At 38.9% G+C, this 21,166-nt stretch overlaps 1 protein-coding gene across 1 annotated transcript; it reads left to right on the forward strand.

Moving 5' to 3' along the window:
• The first annotated feature begins 6,690 nt into the window (after positions 1-6,690).
• LOC143847308 (uncharacterized) lies at positions 6,691-20,519 on the forward strand. The gene is made up of 14 exons (XM_077356100.1): positions 6,691-6,997; positions 8,498-8,571; positions 8,847-8,921; positions 11,927-12,002; positions 13,486-13,556; positions 14,720-14,821; positions 18,533-18,622; positions 18,707-18,781; positions 18,923-18,955; positions 19,057-19,137; positions 19,397-19,471; positions 19,557-19,625; positions 19,706-19,750; positions 20,014-20,519. The coding sequence occupies exons 1-14, from the start codon at positions 6,955-6,957 to the stop codon at positions 20,212-20,214; spliced, it is 1,110 nt and encodes a 369-aa protein (XP_077212215.1). The 5' UTR covers positions 6,691-6,954; the 3' UTR covers positions 20,215-20,519.
• Positions 20,520-21,166: the final 647 nt, after the last annotated feature.

Here is a 21,166-nt window from a genome sequence, read left to right on the forward strand (position 1 = left end):
GTAGTAGTTAATCATGATTTTTCCATGATTGCTTGTACCTTTGTGTTTCTCAGCATTAAATACTATCACCATAGTTGCTTGGTCACCAAGAGTTCTATTGACATCGACCATATGCTTTGTAAGTATAGTGATTTTAAAAAAAAAGGTGATAAACATGCAAAAAAGTGACTTAGATACCGTTCTCTTTTCGTTTCTTTTTCAATTTACGAGTGATTTTCCTATCAAATATTAATACTCATAAGACAAAACATCATATTGACTTAGCTCCGTTTACATTTCAATATGTACTTCATCAACTGACAAAAAAGAAACTCAACATCACTTGCAGAAGACATTTCAAAAAAAACATCACTTGCAGAAGAGATATCAATCTTGGGTCTTAGGTTGCAATTCAGTTTCATGATCTCTAAAGTTGCAAAACACATATAGGAAGAGTTTCTGAGAGAGAGAGAGCACTCACATTTACTAACTTGAGTGAGTGGAACATTAAGGCCTCTTTGAAAATCATTAGCTATCATTTTGAATACCATTAGGAACATTATCTGCAAATGATTCTATTTAAATTCAAAACCATTTGCATGTCGATAATATACAGTTGGAGCTCTCATAATTAAATCTCCATAAATTTATAATCTGTTATATCCTATTGCTCATATCAGAAACTAACATTGTTCCTACATTGGTAATTTATACTCTCCTATTTCTAATACTCAACATAAAAAATATAGTGACATAAGGTTTAAGAGATTACTCTCTTAGAAAACATAGAGGGCGAGCCTTGGCGCAACGGTAAGGTTGCTCGATCCATTGTGACTTGGTGGTCACGGGTTCGAGTCACGGAAACAGCCTCTCTACAAAGCAGGGGTAAGGCTGTGTACATCTAGCTCTCTCTGGCTCTCTCTAGACCCCGCAATGGCAGGAGCTTTTACACTGGACCGCCCTTACTCTCTTAGAAAACGTCTTTCAAAGTACATATTGTACAATACTATATATACAATATAGAAGAAGAAGGGAGAGAAAAAGAAAATAAAATAGAAAACAAAGTGTCAAAATTCAAAGATCCCAGGCTCGCAATAGTATTATATACCACGAACATTCTAACAACATTGGAGGGCGTGTATATGCTAAATGCATGTTTCTAACGCAAAAATGCCGTGGATGTCCTTTTGCATCAATTGTTCAGCTTTGAGCTCCTGATCCTTCTCCCAAACATCACATCGCGACCTTTAAAATCTCCGCTTTGTTTTCAACGGGGTCCTCATCAAGCTTTCTTGTCACAAGGCTCAAGGACGAAAGAAGCTCAGCTGGTACCATGTCACTTGCATCATCATCATCATCTGCTTCTCCTGACTGACCACTTCTTCTCCTGACAAGACTCTACTCCTACTGTAGATTCAGCTAAAGGTTCGTCATCCACGAAGATTTGGGTGCATCAATTACCTCAGGATGGTTCAACAAATTTTTTATTCTTATAAGTTTTTTGTTTTGACGAGACTCTTATAAGTTGACAGAGCAACAACTTACTAGAGAAAAGTACAGAATGTGCGTGATAGTTTGGAGCAATGGATTTCGGGTACGTTTTAAATAACAAGCATCAAACACGGGTGATTCTTCAAAAAGAGGTGGAGAAAAGATCCCAATACCCTTCTGACATGATGAGAGTCCTCGTATGTTGCCCTTCGTAATGGATGAGAACGTCAATCATTATCTTTAAAAATTTTAAAGGATGAGAACGTCAATGCAGGGGGAGTGAAAATATCATCAAAAAGCGTTAAAGCTTCCCACTTGTCACGTCCAATTAGGGGAGCAGCTCACGTCTCTTCTGGCTTAGAACGACGACGTTATTGAACATTTTATTATTTTACACGTCTCTTTTAGCTTTGTACGCAGCCGGATTCTTGAGTACGCCACCGGATTCAAGAAACATCCATTGTTCAAAGATATCGAGTACGCTGCCGGATTTTCTGGGTTCAAACATGTGTTTCAAACTTATTGAGTACCCCGCCGGAATATCAAATACGCCACCGGATTCTAGAGAACGCCGCCGGAATATCAAGGGGTACTCCGACGGAAATAGGGTGTAAGCGGAAATAGAGTTTATGCCGGCATAAATAATGAGTATGCCGACGTAAATAATGGGTACGCCGGCGGAATCTCATACAGAGAGGCGGTATTATTAGAAGGCGTTACCGTTCTATATTGATGTCTACGTGACGTGGATCCGACCGTCTATGCATATTGGTGACGGCCAAGTTTTAAACGAACCCAAGAGACTCTGGCTTCAAAGAAAGATTTTAAATCCAAACCAAACAAGCTGTGTATAGAGGCGCCAGCATTCCAAAAAATATTTCAACACGTGTCAAGCATCCATCCGTCTCTAGTTATTTCCGACAACCAAGATAGAAATGAACTAAAGGTTCTGTCGGTTCAAATACACATTCAGACGAACCAAAAGAAGCCTTGTGAAGCGCGCCAATTTAATGGATATTAATGAAAAAGAAGCTCCTTCAGATTTCTGTTGACGTCAGAAGGGTATTGGGATCTTTTCCCCACCCCTTTTTGAAGAATCACCCATGTTTGATGATTGTTTTAAAAATTACCCAAAATCCGTAATTGCACGAAACTATTACCCACATTCCTTACTTTTCTCTATTGATTTGATCCTGCACGCTAGCCTCAATCTCCACTCATGGAAAATGGTTTTGAAGGCCTCTTGGTGCGGCACATGCAGCTTGCCCAATGATGGATCCATTGATTCAGTAGTTACTGATTATCATCGTCGTCAACACATGCTATGCTACCTCTCTCTCTCTCTCTCTCTCTCTCTCTCCCACACAACGTGGCCGAGAACTTCATCCACGATGCACTACTAGCATGGGGTGTGGCAATATCAATTCCATGGTCTGTTGTTTTAATTGATATATATATATATATATATATATATATATATATATATATATATATATATATATATATATGAGAAAAGTGTTTCTAGTCCGGCCGACTAGAGATCATTCTCTAGTCCGCCACCCAAAAACACATGGGTCCCACATATTTGGGTGATCTAAAGCATTCATTTGATAGGCCTCATCATAGATAGGATGTCCACAAAAATTCAGCTTCATAGGATCTTCTTAACCCTTCGATTTGTGGAGTTAAAAAATGGACAGATTTGTGGCGGTTTATAGCCGTCCATTTTAAGCTCCACAAATCATAGGGTTGGGATGATCCTATGAAGCTAATTTCTTGTGGACACCGTCTCTATGTCAGTGCCCATCAAATGAATGCTTTGCATCACCCAAATATGTGGGACCCATGTGTTTTTGGGTGGCGGACTAGAGAATGATCTCTAGTCGGCCGGACTAGAAACACTTTCCTCTATATATATATATATATTTCCACACCCCTTATTTTTCCAGAGTTTTTATATGATGCTCGACCGTGAGATTCACAATGGCTAGGTGGCAAACTTGATTTTTTATCCGGTCAAAACACTCAAAAAAGGTGTTTTGACCATATCAAAAATCAAGGGCTGTTACTTTGACGGTCGGCCACCATATAATTTCTCATTTTCCCTTGCTTTTAGAGCATATGGCGGTTGAAGTTCCTCCGCAATGTTGTGGGGCCAAGTTTTTTACCACTCTCTATCCAAACCTTAGCATTAAATGCTACTAGGGTGAAGAAAAAGAAATGAAGGGTAAGTGGTGATGGACATACTTTCTAATAATTAACATTCTCCAATATTTTACACACATGAGCGGACCCACCATCTCCACCCAAATCCTTGCATAGGGTGGGCCCTATCATCTGTCACCATGTTTTTATGGGATGGATTCCACAAACTCCACTCAAACTCATGAATTGGGTGGGGCCTTCCATTCTACCTCATGTTTTGATGAGGTGAGTCCCACTACTTCCACTCAATCCCATGCATAGGGTGGGGTCACCATTATACACCCTACGTCTTGATTGGATGGAACCCATTCTTTTACTCATGCATAGCATGAATGGAACAAGAACGCTAGTAATATTATATGCAAATAATTTTAGAGGCCGTTTCACCTCTGTCGCCACACATGATAAATCAAAGAGAGGAGTAGGGAGAATAGGAGATGGGGAGAATTGATGGAGAGGGCATGGTGTGAATTAGCAGGAAAAAAACAAAAGGAAAAACAAAACTCTATTTTGAATAGAGTTCTTCTTTTCCCTATATTTGTGCAATTAAACATGGCCTTATTAGCAAATTGCTTTCTTATTGACACCCACAAGTTTGCCTCCACGTAAGCTCCTATTTCTCTAGAACAAAAGGTGCACTGGAAAGTAAGAAAATAAAGAATGCCAACTAGGACACCAAACAGGAAAGATTTCCAAGATAACAAAAGCCATCTAAGATGAATGGATAATACCCCTCCAAACACTCATGGCCAGAGACCCATGACACATAAACCCAATGGGTCATGCCCTCATTTTCCATTAAGCATAGATCACAATTTGAGAATGATGACCCCTCAATCAAGAGACCATGGTCAGAACCAAAGCACTTGACCCACACAAAATGTAAAGGCGATCAATGAGAAGAAGAATAAACGGTCATTAATGACTTCAATACACTTAAATATTGATCAAGAATATACTAAGTCCGCTCAAATTAACCCTGATGAACCATGCAGATAAATTTGTTTTTACATATGCCTTACGATGATAGTCCCGATTGAAAAAATGGCCATAGGATCATCCCAACCAAAGGTCGCAATCTACCAACCAACGATCCTACTTAGTTCCAAGAGTTTAGCCCCCAAATACCAAAATCACATGCCCAAACCTTAATCAAAGCACCCTTTAAGTCCCTAAAAAAAACTCCTAGATTTAATGCAAAGCACACCAAACTGTAGACAACCTCTCTCTCTCTCTCTCTCTCTCAACCCAAATTGGAACATCAGTAGGAGACTAGGAGCATGTGACTCCTCTTCCCTCATCTAAATGGGTGCACCAACAGGATCTTGTTATGGTGTGTGGCGTGAAGTACAGTATTTTTAGAAAGTACAGTGGGGCCCACTTCTTAGGAAGACCGAAAATGTTCATTTGAGGGGCCACAATGTAAATAGGTGGCACCCGGTAAATCATCTCCATAGGATGATCCTAACCGTTCGATCTGTAGAGGTTTCTATAATGTACCGTCCCTTTTCAGATCTGAGAGTTAAGATCATCCAATGAAGATGATTTACGGGGTACGACCTATTTACGCCGTGGCCCATCAAATGAACAGTTTGGATCGGTGGGCCACACTGTACTTCCTAAAAAATAATGGACTTGACATGCACACATCATATAAAATCATACTTGGGAGTGTATTTCCTTAGAAATACACAGGCAAGAAAAATAAAGTAGGGCCCACTTATTTGGATGATCTGAACCATTTATTATTGATTCCCACATAAAAGAGTCATGCCCCAAAAAATCTTCTCCATAAGATGATTTAAACCTCTAATTAATATATTTGGTGTAAGAAGGAAGACTCAATTTAAGAAAATAAAAACAAGAGTACCAAAACTTCCACAAATTGAAGGGTTAGGATTATTGTATTGGGAAAATTTTATGTGACCTGCCATATATCCACGAAGCAGACCAACAAATAAATGGTTTAGATTGTCCAAGGAGATGGGCCCACTGTAGTTTTTTAGCATTTCCATGGAAGTACACCCCCATGTGTAACATATATAAAATCTAGGAATAATTACCAATTGGAGACATGAAAATACGAGAATTCCAAGGGGGGGCACACTTTTGAAAAATTGTTGAAGAGGGTTGATAACCCTATTTAGAGGGTTGATAACCCCTTTTAGAGACTTGATAACCCCTATTTCATCCCTCTCTAACAATTTTTCAAATGGGTGTCCCCCGTTGGCAATTTTTCCCAAAATCTAGCTCGAGGGATTTGCTGGTCAATTTGGCCGCTCACTTTTGCAAAAGAGACCAGCCACCTCCATGAATTAAATGAATAGGACGAAACTTGCTAAAAAGTGAGCATTTGTGGCTCCTCTCGTGCAATAGTGAGCCCCTAAATTGTCCAGCAAATCCCTACTCTTGAATGTCCCATAGACTCGTACATTTTTCCTAGACGAGCTAATTTTTCAGCAGATTTTTTCTTATTCATTTAGAGCCCTTTGGATACGTCATAATTTGTATTTGGATTTGGAATTGAGTTTTAAATACAAAATGAATAAATCTGACCGCTCATGTTGAGAGAGAGAGAGGAGGGGGTACTTCCTACTGGAGGGAAGAGGTTGAGGAACAAAAAGGGTGAAGGAAATTGCCAGATTTGTGAATTTCTAATAACTTATTTCCACAGCGTATTTGGAAATTTGATTTTTTTCAATATCAGTCGCTGATTTGGAAATCAAAGGATTTCATCCTGATCCAAATCACAACACAAAAAGGGCTGCAAATGTGAGAAATTCCAAATCAAAATCTTCTTAGCATCCAAATGGGCCCTTATTTCATCTGAGATGGCTGCTCTCACATGCAACAGCCCATCTGCGAAATGCCTTGAACATTTGACAGTGGAAAATGATTTGTAGTGCGATTATCAAATCACGGTAGTGCCAATATCAGTAGCCTTCCTCAAACTGCCACGACAAACATATAAATAGGGCGATGATTTTCTCACCCTACTAATTATACGCCCCCCTGTTAACGTGCCCACAATTCACGTTGAAAGTGGAGCACATAATCCTATAGCGGGGGCGAAAAAATCAGCACACTATAAAAAGGTTATTTCGTAGGGTTCGGCTGCCGTTTGGGTTTATACACGCAGGAGAAGAAGCGAGTGCTCGAGCTTCTGAAAAAAATAAAAAACCCAATTTCAGGATTAGAGTCTTCGATTGAATTGAGAGGGAGAGAAAGAAGAGAAATGGCGGAAGGATTCTCAGCATCTTAAAAGTGATTTTAGAGGCCATGTCTCTTGCCCTTGGGAAGATCACTGTCCTCCTCGGAGCAGGTCTCTCTCTCTCTCTCTCTCTCTCTCTCTCTCTCTCTCTCCACTTTGTAATTAGCTTTCTTTCCATAGATTACTCTTCGAATTTGTTGGAAAATCGACCTGATTCTATTTAATTTCTAAATCGATTAGATTTTAGGGTTTTGGCTAAGTTTTAAACGAGTCGATAATATGGGTTTAGTACATTTCGGGAGTATCTGTCTTTTTTTTAAAATTTAAGTAAGAAGGTAAAAAACTGAAGGTTTTGATCATATATTTCTTAATATGATCTTCCCGTTGCATTAGGAATGAAGAATTTATTTATCTCTCTTCTCTTGAAACAGCTTTTATAGATTCTTTTTTACAATCTGAAAATGATTAAATTTTTGCCTGATAATACTGCATTTGGAAGCTTGGGGAACACTTTTTTTTAATGATTTTGAATTTTATTGAGGAAAGAAAGGAGAACAACAAGGGAAGATCTTACGGTAGATATTTGTTCTATAGCTTCTTTTGCACTAGTTATTTATCTTTTAATAAAATTTCCTATTAACAACTAGATTTTTGTCAATTAAATTACTGCATATATTTTATTAGTTATTAAGTATGATTATGCATACTAGTTCTTTAGCCGTTCGCAGCTGTCACTTTCTTACTTATTCCTCTTTGCTTGATTAAAGTTCTGTAGCAACTGAGTTCGGTGCTTACTTCTTCTGACTTTTGATGCTCCATATACTTTTGGGTAAACCAATGTATTATAGGCTCTCTTGAATGTGAAGAGAGGGGCAGCAAACTAAGAGAGGAGAGAGAGAAAAGAGAGACAAGAGGGAGAAGGGAAGAGAGAAAGAGAGTTCCTCTTGGGTAGTCTTCTTGTTTTTTCTTGGGTTCCCCTTCAGTCTTCTTCTTGGGCTTTTTCTTGGGTTGCTCTTGTGTATATAGTCTTGGGTGAGAGAAGCAAGGACAGGGTTGCGGGTTTGTCGGTTTTGGGTTAATCCATTGTAATCCTTGTATATATTGTTTTTCTCATAGTAGAAGATCTTGTTCTCGCCCGTGTATGTAGACATTCAAAAAAAAAAAAAAAAAAAAAAGATCTTGTTCTCGCCCGTGTATGTAGACATTCAAAAAAAAAAAAAAAAAAAAAAGATCTTGTTCTCGCCCGTGTATGTAGACATCTTCTCCGAACCACGTAAATATGGGTCTTCATCTTGTGGCTTGTGTTTCTTCTTTACTTTTCTGTTAATTTGTGCACGATCGGATTGGATTTGCCTGCAGATTTTCTCGACATATCTAAAGATTTGTATTTAATGTGATATTGAAATGCCCCATCCTTATGCGCACTGGTTCAAGTTAACAATTAGTTAGCATTAGGCATCTCAGTTGATTTAATTGTTTCACTTTTTTTGATGCATTCTTTAGTCCTGAGTTTTTTAAGAAATAATTTAGCATTCAATTGTTGATTGGTTCTGTTCCTTGTTCTTACGAAGTAGTACAACAGTAGCAAGATTCATTGTATTTGTCTTTCAGGCATACTTGGATCTGTCCTTGCACAGGAAGGTCGCATCTCAAAGGTGTCTGACTTTTTCTCTGGTGCTTTCAAGGTATTTATTTTCTATTCAGCAAGATATACGCTTGAGTCAATAGTTTTTGTACTTGCCTTATAGAATAGTGGTTTTGTATCTAATTGTATTCTTTAAGATTTTTTTTTTTTAGTTTTTAAAAACAGTTTACTTTAACCATATTATACTGGGAAATTTTTAATAAGGATCTTCTCTGCAGTGTTATTTTCTTCAGAATCATCGTGGCTTACATTTTATGTATAGAAATTATGGATTTCGTTGCCTCCCATTCTTTAAATGATTTGGTTTTACCTCAGATTGTTTTCAAGCACATTCAGAAAGATGATGCTCCCTCAACTAGCAAGCCGCGGGATGATTCGCTTTTGGCTCAGGTATGGATTTTTCCTCTTCATCTTTTTGCCCCTAGATCCCATATTTACACATTGTAGTCATTAATTCTAATTTGGCATTTAAGCTAGATGAGACTCTTTTGAAGGATGGGAAAAAAATATAGTGGGACTTTTATTCAATTTGTAAACCCAAGTATTTTCCATGAAATGTCCTAGACTGTTGGTTGATATTTTGTGACATATCCTCGAATATCTGGAAATTGCCAAGAGGCATTTGTGTGAACATCTATCCAATTAATGAGAAAACGACAAAGGAACCACGAGAGATTAATAAATTCATATAGTCGGGACCAAAGCTTCAAGACGAAGTAAAGAGAATGGGATACTATTGGCCTACAATGGTGAAAGATGCGATAGAGTTTGCCGCGCCTTCAAAATTGTAGCCTTCTCATGGCATATAAGACACTAATACGTTTTTTTCCCAAAGCGAGTTCACCACCAACTGTAGCCACACCGTCCGCAAAAATTTGTCCCTTTTTAATTCATTTACCCCGCGGAACCTCAGGTCTGTATGTGTAAAGCTCAAGAATTTCCACACCAGACCTGTAGGTCAGTTGCTAAACCATAACCACCCTGTTATCCAATAAAGACCTAAGATTCCTAATAATAAACTTAAAGCTCAAGTATTTCCACACCAGACCTGTAGGTCAGTTGCTAAACCATAACCACCCTGTTATCCAATAAAGACCTAAGATTCCTAATAATAAACTACCTGTAAGAACTTAATTGCTTGCAATGGATAGTTGCAACTCCGGAAAATGGAATTCGGCAAAGAGTAATAAGAGTAAATGGTGGATCTAACCGTTATGACTAGTACAATTTCCCACCCCTTGAGATGGTCTGCGTAGGCTTCTATAAGGTGATTCTCTCCACACCATTTATCCTCCCAAAACTTGATTATGTCCCCTGCATAGACTCTGAATCTTATACCTTCCTCAAATTTCTTGTTTTGTTTTATCGTGTCTGGTGACACCTCCGTGCCTGAATCTATCATCCGATTTCAGTCTTAAGATTTCTGATACCCAGCCCCCCCGATTTGTTAGGCTTGCACACCTCTTCCCAACAAAATGGATAAATCTTCCTCTTGTCCTCAGACCCTCACCACAAGAATCTTCTTTGGATTTGTTCTATGTGATTCACCAGACTCATTGGGCATTTGAACACTGGAAGTTGATAGATTGACATGTTAGCAAGGACTGCCTTTATCAAAGTTATTCTCCCTCCCAATGAAACCCAATTTTGTTTCCATGTGTACCACCTTTTTTCCACCCTTTTAATGATCTTGTTCGACTGTTATTTGGCAGGCCCACCCCCTCCTCCGATGGGATATGTGAACCCAAAAGTTGAGACTTGCGAAAGTTTGACTTTGTTCCCGTAATTACCCAACCATCCGTGAACTGAAGATGAGACACCTCTAGCGCTTGATTTTCCAGCCTAAAGCCTTCAATCAGACCCAAGGCCTTTTTTTTCAATGAGCCTACTCGAGGTCTTCGCCACTATCACAAAGAGGAACGGAGATAGAGGGTCACCCTGTCCTAGGCCTCTCGAAGGTTTTTTAATCGCTCTCTCTACATTACAGCATGCTAAATGGTACCCCCTCTGGCTGTAGTCCGATCACCCCTTCAAATGTACACAGATCTTCAAAGAAGGCTATTAGTTCATTCGCTATTGCATTCTTCTGCTCTATTAGGCTTCCATTCGCCTGTAGTGCACCGATTCGGTTCCCTCTTCTTCTCGCACTTTCAATCGCATGAAAGTATGCTGTGTTTTGTCTCCTTCCCTAAGTCATCTCACTCTGGACCTCTACCTCCATGCAATTCCATCCTTAAGAATAATGCTTTTATGTTCCTCTTTTAAGTTTCCCATCTCCTCTACCTCGTCAACACTTGCTGCCCCTCCATTTTTCCCTGCAATTTCCTTAGTACTTGTTATTAGTCTTTCCTTCCTTTCCGACCCCCTTATGTATCTATCCTGATTCCATTCTTTCAGTCTTATCTTTATATAGCAGAGCTTATTGTCTATTACCACGTCTGCAGGTCTCGAGAACGCCTTCTCATTCCATCACCCAGCTAGCTTTTCCTCCATCTTAGGTTCCTCCAACCAAGCCAGTTTGAACTTTGAACTAAAATACAATGTGCCCCCGGGACCCAGTCTAGGATCCAAAAAAAAAAAAGACGACAATGGTCCGAGGTAGAATGAGGTAATGCTGACTGGCTTACCTCAGGTAGAATTTCAAGGCAACTTTGACAGATAATGAACTTGTCAATCCTACTGCACCCCACCCTCCCCTCTTCCCACCCTCTCTTCTATCATTCTGATCCCGTTAAAGTCTCCCTATATGCATCACAAACGGACCACTGGCTTCTTATGTTATCTAATTCCTCCCAAAGCCTCGCTCTCTCTGCTCTCGGGATCAGGCCATAGACTCCTGTGAAGGTCCAAATTGATTGTTCCTTCACTTTTATTGATGCAGAGTACCTTCCTATCAAGTTCTCAACCAACTCCAAAATTGATGAGTCCCGCACTACCTAGACTCCTGTAGAATTCCTTTACTTATACTTATTTTGCTGCTCTTATCAAGAAGTTTTTTTAATGGTAGTACAGATTTGAATTCTTCCATTAAAAAAAAAGTACAGATTTGAATTTTTATACTTTTTTATACTCTAGTTTGTGTTTCGTGTGTGTAAGATCACCCATGTGCACGTTTATCCTAAACACTTATCGTGCCCTCGCATTGCATAGTTACTCTATTATAGTAATAAATGGATTAAGTTTCACTAGTTCGTACTTGTAAATCATTAGTCTGTTTTGTATCTGCATAGTGCCTCTTCAAGTTGTTGCTTGTTCCAATCACAAACAGATGTAGAAGTTCTTTTTTTCTATGTTTTGTTAACTTCTGTTGAAAATGATGGGTGCAGATGGGGTTGGAATTTATTTGTTGTTTGTTTTGAATGATTTTGGTTGTGGAATTATGGTCTATTTTACAGGTTAATAGCCTACAGCAGGAGCTGCAACTGCTGGCCTCATCCAGATCGGTTACAATTGTAACTGGAAGTAGTTCAGGTTGGGGATTTAATATTCTGTTTCTTGTATGACAGGAGTGAATTATGTTATATAATATTGTTTTGGTAACTTGTATACTTTTCTGTTGCATGTTAGTAATAAAATGGAATGCTCTCTAAAAAAGGATAAACCAATCAGTTAATTCTTTCTTGTCTAGAATTAACTCATTCTACATTAGGAGACAGAGAACAGATAGAAGAGTTTGGAGATAGGTTGTGACAGGGAGTTTCTGTCTCCACTCTTATTATGATCACCTGATTGGTTTGGCTTGCCCTTCTCCGGTGTGGAAAGCTTGGAGCTCTTGGGCCCCTCAAAGAGTAAAGGCTTCCTGTTGGACCACGTGTCTTGATAAGATTCTCATTGTTGACCATTTTCGTCATTGACCAATCGTCGTTGACAATCACTGTGTGTTATGTGTCGCTGATGCCGAGTCCGTTGATCGAAACCCTAATCCATTGTAGATTCATGCATGAGATTTGATATTTCTTTTTTAGTCTTTTCGGAGTTAGTTGGGTTTAGTTCTTTTTGAGGCTTGGGTTGGACCATTTTCCTTGCTACTTTGCTCTAGTTAGTTTGGATGGAAAGGAATGTGAGAGTTTTTTGAAGGAGTTTCTAGCAGTACGCCCAACATTCGAAGGCAAATCCTTTCCGTGGTTTTCCAACGGGCAACGAGCCTCCCTATTTTCAGGGGCATTTTGGTTGCTACTTGCTACAGGTTTTGGGAGGAGATTCAGATGAGTTGTTATACAAAGGCACATCCCTACACTGATGAAAACTCATCACTATTCATTGAACTCCTGAAAAGTACCTCAAAACTTTATACGTAGATACAAAACGCCTTAAACCCTTGTTTAATCCTAATCCGTCTAAGATCAATTTCATCCCTTAGGTTAACATAAATAAACTTTAATTTCTACTTTATATTAGCTCAAAATAAAATAGAAAGTGTATTAGATGCTGCTGTCCGAAAAATACTGTTCACATTTTCACTACAGAGGGACCACCACAATCTACTTAAACTTTGCCTAAAAAATAAATAAAATACTAGAAATAATCATAAATTATTATTGCTAAGTTGGCCAATTTTCATGACGAACTGAACTCTGTGGGACCCACTATTGATGCTAGCTTGATGTTTTGGGGACCTTTGGCTCTACTTTTAAGATCTCGATTGGTCCTCATTTGCTCATCCATCATCTTTGCTAAAATATGAGCTTCATGAATTTTGCTTACATCGGATTTTTTTTTTTTTCAATTAAAATGGAAATATATGCATTAACTGCAATATACCATATAACAAAGAAACTAAATATTTTTTATATCATCAAAGAAACTATATTCAAGGATATTATATTAATGTTTGTCATAATTTGTGCCAAAGCATGCCATTTAGTCTGTAATTTCATTTCTATGGATCTGATTGAAACAGCATCTTGTACATGGTGGCTTCGGAACATTTTTAATCATTCCTCATCATGTGTAGGTACTATCACTTATAGCATGCCAGTTGTCGTTGTCGTTGGAGTTGTTGGATATGGTTATATATGGTGGAAGGTAATCTTTTATTCATTTACCAGAGCTTTTTTTTTTTTTTTTTCAAAATGGTACCAAATTTGCCATAGCTATATTCTGCATAGGCATCTCATGAAATTCAAAGTGAGGCAATGAGAGAGCTTAAATTATGAAAACTTAAAGAACATCCTCAATGTAATAAACCTGCTTATGAATGGGGATGGGTATTGGATCAAATGGATGTGCAAAAGTGACATCTGCATTCCCTTGGATCTTGATGATTCAGCATTAATGGATCAACATGTCTGTAAAATGTTGCCAGGCTTTCATAAAATTCCCTGTTTTCAATTTAATATCATTTACGGAAAACTAGTAGGGGAACTGATGCTTATAATTTGTAGATTCTTCTATTTATTATGGAATTTTGATGTTAATGATCAATTTTCATTTTTCAATACTCTACTAGTCGTATATACTGTGTCCACTTATTTCAAATATGAACAAAACCGAATAGCCTCTCTTTCCAAGTGCATGTCTTATTTTCAATATCTTAATATTTAAACGAGGAAAATGCTGTTTATTCTCAAAAGCCAGTACAAGGTGGAGGTTCAGATTAAACCAATAGGGATCTCAGTAGGATTAAGCTTTTGTATTTATTGAAGCCCCTGGTACTAATACATTTGATATTCTTGCATATACCTTAGGATACATTCCACTGACTTGGCCGCTTAGACCTATTTGTTGAAATCCATCTGCTCACTTTGTTTATACTGGAACTTTTAAATTTCATGATTTGTTGCATCTCTAAAAGTCTTTTTTTTTTTGAGGAATTCTAAACTGAAAGGCGCCCTTGCTGAAATCTTGTGAAAGGGCGCCCCCATTGGTTGAACTTCACCAAAGTGCATTTATAAAACGTAAAAGTCAAAGAGCATTAAATGCACTTTGGTAAAGTTCAACCAATGGGGGCGCCCCTTCATCAGATTTCTTTAGGGGCATTAGCATTCTTCTAATTATTTCTCAAATGAATTATCCAGAATCACAACTGTGGGCCCTATATTTTCTAAGTAAATCTCTTTTAGCAGGGTAAGATGTCTAATGAGTTTTTCCGCTAGTGCAATTTTAATTGCAGAAGCTTTCTTTTGTTAGTTGTTTCTTTTACAGTTGGCTAATTCTTAAAGTAAAGGCTTGTCTAACATTTTTTTCAGGGTTGGAAATTTTCTGACATGATGTTTGCGACACGGCGCAGTTTATCTGATGCTTGCACAACTGTAGCTAAACAGCTCGAGCAAGTTCATTTGTCTATATCGGCAAGTTTTTCGTTTCATTCTTGAGATCTCTATATCAACTTTTTTGCTAATTCACACTAAATATTGACCTGACCATTGATATTTTTCTTTGTTTTGAATTGTGGTCTGAATCTTTGAGTTGCCACATCTACTAATTAGTATATCAGTCTTATGTTCACGTGTTAGTTGACTTTGTAGTAGGTCTCTCTCTGTTAATCAATGAAGTTCTACCAGAATAAATTCTGATCTTCTGCTTTCATAGTTCTGGATACGGGGGAATGATCCACATCCATTCATTGCAAACTATTATGAGGGATCTTTGACATGAACTATGGGAATTCGACTGCTTAGCTCACATCTGGAACATAGATGCCAGGCGCATGACGAGGACAAGAGAACACCCAGTTTCCCACACACTATTGCATATTATATAACTATACATTTGTTATTAAAAACGATGATACATAAATCATAACACTTGTATGTAGTGTAACTTTGTAATTCGTTAGTAGAAAATATACTTGTTATGAAATACCCTATAGCATTTCAAACCATCCATATCCATTATATATAAGGCGCTGTGTGAATAACCGCCTTCTGTATAGAGTTTGGTCATTAGATTTCATCCATCCCTCTACAACAGATTTCAGGTTCTTATTTGAGTGGGCAAAGAGGGTCTTGAATAAACACTCCTATCCTCTCAAACCTTGGACAGGGCTCCTTCCTCCTACAATTTCAGGAGGAGGCCAACTCTATAGCATAAAGAGATATTTGTAGGGTAGGGAAAAAGGTTACTGCTTGTCAAGAGATCGGAGGGCAACCAAGAGATTTCAACTTTGATCCTAAGATGTGTAAATATTTCCAGGCTGCCAGTACAGTTTAGTCACTGAATGTTTTCTCTGCGACGGTGAGAGAACTGACAGCACAGATGGATCCTCCCAGACACTGCCAGCCTGGTATGGCTTAAATACACTTGGGTATGGGTCGAAATGGATCCTGAGGCTCCTCCCAAGGTAGATCTCCGACTGGAATACTAAGGTAAGGTGTTCATGGCATTCATGGCATTCATGGAGTTATGGGGTAGTTCACACCCTACAACCATGGCCAAACCCCAGCATCTGAGGCACTGCGAATAAGATGGGATCTCTGGGCTATACATTCCTACACATTGGAATCATCCCTGTTGGGATATCGAACGATCTGTCCAGTGGAAAGAATTTATGTTCACTTAGGATAGGGATTTGATGATGGTTTTGATTTGGGAGTGGAGATTCCCTGCCCTGCACTTCCTGCATGATTGGAGGTCGTCTGTGGTCAGCACATTGCTCCGTAGTAGTCAGTCTATGGTGACCCAGTTTCGGCATGATTTATCTGTTGATCCTGCATGCACAGACACTGGTCAGATATTCTTCCAAAGGATGTCCTGCCAGATGCCTAATGGTCATTTTCCCAGCACCAGCATAACATTAAAAAAATGCCTTGAAGCTAATTAACTCATATTGCTAAAATAGGCATTAATAACAAATCCAAGTTTTTTTTTTTTTTTTTTTTTTAAATAAAAGGGCGGCCCAGTGCACAAGGCTCCCCCCATTGCAGGGTCTGGGGAGGGGTAGATGTACGCAGCCTTACCCCTGCTTTGCAGAGAGGATGTTTCCGTGACTCGAACCTATGACCACCAGGTCACAATGGAGCAACCTTATGTTGCGCCAAGGCTCGCCCTCTAAGAACAAATCCAAGTTTAAGTTTGAAAAATTATAACTAGGGTTGCAACTCAGGTCGGGCAGGTCGGCTTTTCTAGAACCCTTCCTACCCGAGAAACTATCTTGGGTCATGTTGGGTAGGGTTTTTCCACATTGTGGTATTGAAAGTATGTGTCAATTTTTTTCTCTTATTAAAACTAAAAATCCACAATAGAAAATTGGTACTGTTTTCCTTGAAGTGTATCATGAGTTGAATATAAAATTTTAAAAGAAAGTAGGATTTAAATATTTCAGCAGATTGTGAAGTGTATGCATGAGATCAATTGAAACACATGCAGTGGTGCACACAAATAGATCATGATGCCTAATGCAGGCTTGGCAATAGAAACCCAAAAGCACACGTTTAATGAGCACTGTCACTAAAAATGCAGAAACATGCAGATGTCTGAAAAAATGGATGAAAGATTGTTGCCAGTAGAAACAAGAAAACCACGAATACTGTTTGAAGAACACGTGAATGCTGCTTCAAGCATCTCTCTCCCTCTCTCTCTCTCTCTCTCTCTCTCTCTCTCTCTCTCTCTCTCTCTCTCTCTCTCTCTCTCTCAGGTTGCTTGGAAAGTAGGGTTTTTCCTGCAGTCTGACTGGTCTTTCGAGATAAATAAAGGATTCACGTAAGGACGCTCAGGTCAGGTTTATCCCTTGAAACCCATTGCTTCGGGTTTTTCAAAATGGAACCCGACCCAACCCAAGACCCACAATATGTGAACCCGGCCCAAGGTTTTTTCGGGTCGGGTTGATACGGGTCAGGTAAAACCCGACCCAAGTTGCAACTCTTATTATAACTGTCTGGGAATACATGGATGTGGCAAATCATCCCGGGCGGTCATACATAGCCTCCCTCACTTGACTTATTGTATTTTGCTCTTAGAACAAACCAAATTAACGACCAGCCCAGGCTCTGTGGTCCTGGCACAAGGGCTTATGCTGGACCCATGGTTAACGTCCAACTTCTTAGGCCTGAAGAAATAATTGTTATGGGCCCAGTTAGCATGGCTAGCTTCTCTGGGTCTGGGAAAGCCTATCTCTTCCAAAGAAGCTTATGCTGGACCCATGGTTTTACATCAGCTAGACTTTCGTTGTCTTTTATTTCTACTGGAGATTTCCATGATGAGGTTATTGGACTACAGAAATTTTAGGAAGATTCTCGATTAAGTGTTTCTACACCAGATTCATTCATAGGAAAATTTCAGGCATTCCTATTTGGAACAATCATCCTTCCCCGGGGTTGAGCCTCTAGCTCACATGGTTAAGGCTATGTTGTCCAACCTTTAGATCAGAGGTTCAATCCTAGCTTACCTACCAAGAACAAAACAATTATCCCTCCCCTAGAGCTGCATTGCGATGGAAGATTTGATCGGTGTTCAACTTCGTACCTGCAAGAATTTCTACCCTCAAGATACTTCCCCAATTCAGGTGACTATTGGAGCTGCCACCCCTGAATTGATAACGTCAACTTTTGATACCTATCCATAGGCATGTATGTTGGTTTAGCTCCTTCGAGACAGAGGGGTTTCATGTAGGAATCCCTTAGTAATGCGTGATTATGTGGGAAGCTTTTATAAATCTTGTATGCTCAATAAAAATAGTAGCTGAAAATTCTTTTTCAACTGACTTATTGAATTGATAGGCTTCTGTATATATTGAATTGATATGGACAATTCACTTGAATTTATTTAGTGTATGACTGTATGTCAAATATGCTCTCAAGCCTATCTTGGAAATTGTAATTAGGGATTAATCAACACTAACATAGTTGCTTGTCAAGTAGCACAAATACCTACTAGAAATTGTCATGTCATGTGCCACTATGTTGTCTTCACTTGTCATACGCATTGCTTTATAAAAGGCATATTCCATCCACCATCACAATTTAGATGCTTTTACTTGTTTCTGTTATACCCATAATATGCTCTGTTAGGAACTCATGCATTTTACCTGTTTTTCTTAGATCAAATATCTTTTGCCTTTTCAGGCTACCAAGAGAACTTTATCTTCAAGAATTGATCGTGTGGATAATAACTTAGATGAGTGTGCTGTGCTTAATGCTGCTACAAAAGATGAGGTGGATTGGTTAGCATAATTGATATTACTTCGGTTTTGGGTAGGTCATCAACCTTTCCAGAAGGTCATATAACGATTTTTATAGGTGGTTCAACTGCGAGGAGATCTACAAGGGTTTGGCATCGATGTTGAAGAGGTTCATCGTCAAGTCCAAGATCTGGTGATGTATCTTCATTCTACTTAGTAGGATATATAGATTTTCTATCAATTAGAATAACTGATCCTTCACCGGACCATTCAAAAAAAAAATGATCCTTCACCGGAAAAGAGAAAAATGAGTTTAACCTTTGCTGCATCTCAGGAAACAAAAATTGGTCGAATAGAAGGAAAACAGGTACCATTTAATTTGACATTAGAACATAATAGCAATTGGATTTTTTAGTATTTGTTATGGCTTTTTGTATTGATGGATATGGTATTTGAAATATGCTTCAGGATCTTACAAATATAGGTGTTCGTCAGTTGGTTGACTTTGCATACAAGTTGGAGCAAAGTGGAAAAGCAGAGAGTACTCAGGCAACAAACTTCTTAATCCTTTACAGTATTCTTGTTTTCGTCATGTAGATCGTAAGTTGGATCCATAATGTAGTTTGCATGGACCTTAACCTCCAAAATTAGTTTATCGTTTGTAGTCTGATGGTTGATTTTAGTTTGCTTGATTTCATTAAATAAGAGAGATGTTATGATGTACAGTTAGCCGAATTTTTGGGACTAAGAAAGCTCTTGTAGGCTTCTTTTTTTTTTCCTTCTGACTTTCTATTTTTGAACTCCATAGGCATCACTATCTAGTTATTCCAAGCCAGCTATTGAATCTCCTCTCCCTCCTCCAAGGATCGCATCCGCATCCAGGGTAAGTCCCCAGCATTTGCTCGTGCTCTTTTTAGCCGCTATTTCCTATTCTCCAGTTTCTCATTTGTTTCTTGCAACTGTTGCAGACTTTATCTATGCCACCTTCTGTTCAACTATTGGAACCATCATCTCCCGTTGCCAGTGAAACTCCGAGGGTTTGTAAATTCCATATATTTGGTAAACAAATTTTCATAAACCACAAATAGTAGCATATGACTGATTTTCATTCCGGCAGGTTTCACGAGTTTTGCAGACAGCAGTTTCAGCATCGGGCCTAAAGGTTCTGCTCAGCTCCTCATGAATTCTTTAGGGAAATGATATCAGCACAACTATATTTTTATAATTGCACTAAACCATCTTGTCGTTTATTATTTAAACAGCTGTCAAGGGTTATTACAGCTCCCGAAAAGCTCTTACAAACCAACTAAAAAGGAAAAGACAAACTGTGTTTATGCAATTATTAAAGGATGGTTGTGCTGATATCATTTCCCATTCTTTAAACTAATTTTATCTTTCTTTACCAACACTCGCTACTTGTTGCAGGAGGTACAAGGAATTTCAAGTCCAATCAAGGGAACTGATTTTGATTCAAATGGAACCCGTTTCGCAAAAGAACCAGTAGCCAGTGGGTCTTCATCTGGTTCTTCAAATTCTTCAAGTTCGGGTCTGTTTGGATGGAACATTTCTGGCCTAGGCACGTCCTTTCTTACAAGAACCCACAGCGCTACATCCAACTTCAAATAGCAGTTAAGCCGGCTAGACCCTACCAAATACATTCTCATTGATTTTGTATTGGTTTTCCTATCCTATTTCAGGTGGGAATATTGTCATATTTTTGCTTTTTGCATTCCCTCACAGAGTGCTCCAGTAAATAGGATATGGTAGGACTGGGCACTGAATTTTTGTAGATTATTAGTTTCTTTTATCGACATTAGCATATGATTTGCTTGGTGTTGTATCAAGCTGAACTTTACACATACTTGGAAGGGATTCAATGAAGGAAAGGAAAAGAAAAATAAATGGGGGTTTAAAATGGCTTCCAAAAAAAATTGTGTACCATAGATATGATTTATTGTTGATTGTTTTCCTTCAGACTACTTTGCATTGACCAAACTATTGACAGATTGAGATTAGGGGGGCAACTCAGGTTGGGCTCCACCCGAACCCGATGGGTTCAACCTGATTTCAGCCCGGGTTGGGTTGGGTTAGGGTTGGGAAAAGCCAACTCAATTTAGCTTCGGGTTGGGTTAGGGTTGAGGCCTTGGGCAACTCGACCTGACCCCTTACCCCCAATTTTATTGTAATTTTCAAAATCTTAGGCTCATGGTTTCTTTTATTTCTTTTATATTTCTTTTATATTTATTTTTTTTGCCGCAAGCCAACGCCAACCAACCAGCCAACCTGACCCGATTTTGGAAATCAGATTAGATGGGTTGGGTTAGAGTTGCAAGATTTAGAGGCGGGGTTGGGTTAGGGTTGACCCGAGGCTTGGGTTGGCTCGATTAGGTTGAGGTAATGCCACGTTGGGTTGGGCAAGGTTTGGCCCCAACCCAGCCCTCGCCCTACATTGCCCTTTGCCCTTTTTAATTTTTCGTCATAGATCAGAGTGTTACAAAGTGAAGAGTAGCATTATCAAAACAAGGGATCGGGGATATAGTTTCACGTGAAGAAATGGTAACAATCAAACTGGTAAAGG

This window comes from Tasmannia lanceolata, unplaced genomic scaffold, assembly GCF_043159265.1.
Source record: "Tasmannia lanceolata isolate RefF3 unplaced genomic scaffold, GAP_Taslan_0.1 ptg000015l, whole genome shotgun sequence".
Classification (NCBI taxonomy): Eukaryota; Viridiplantae; Streptophyta; class Magnoliopsida; order Canellales; family Winteraceae; genus Tasmannia; species Tasmannia lanceolata.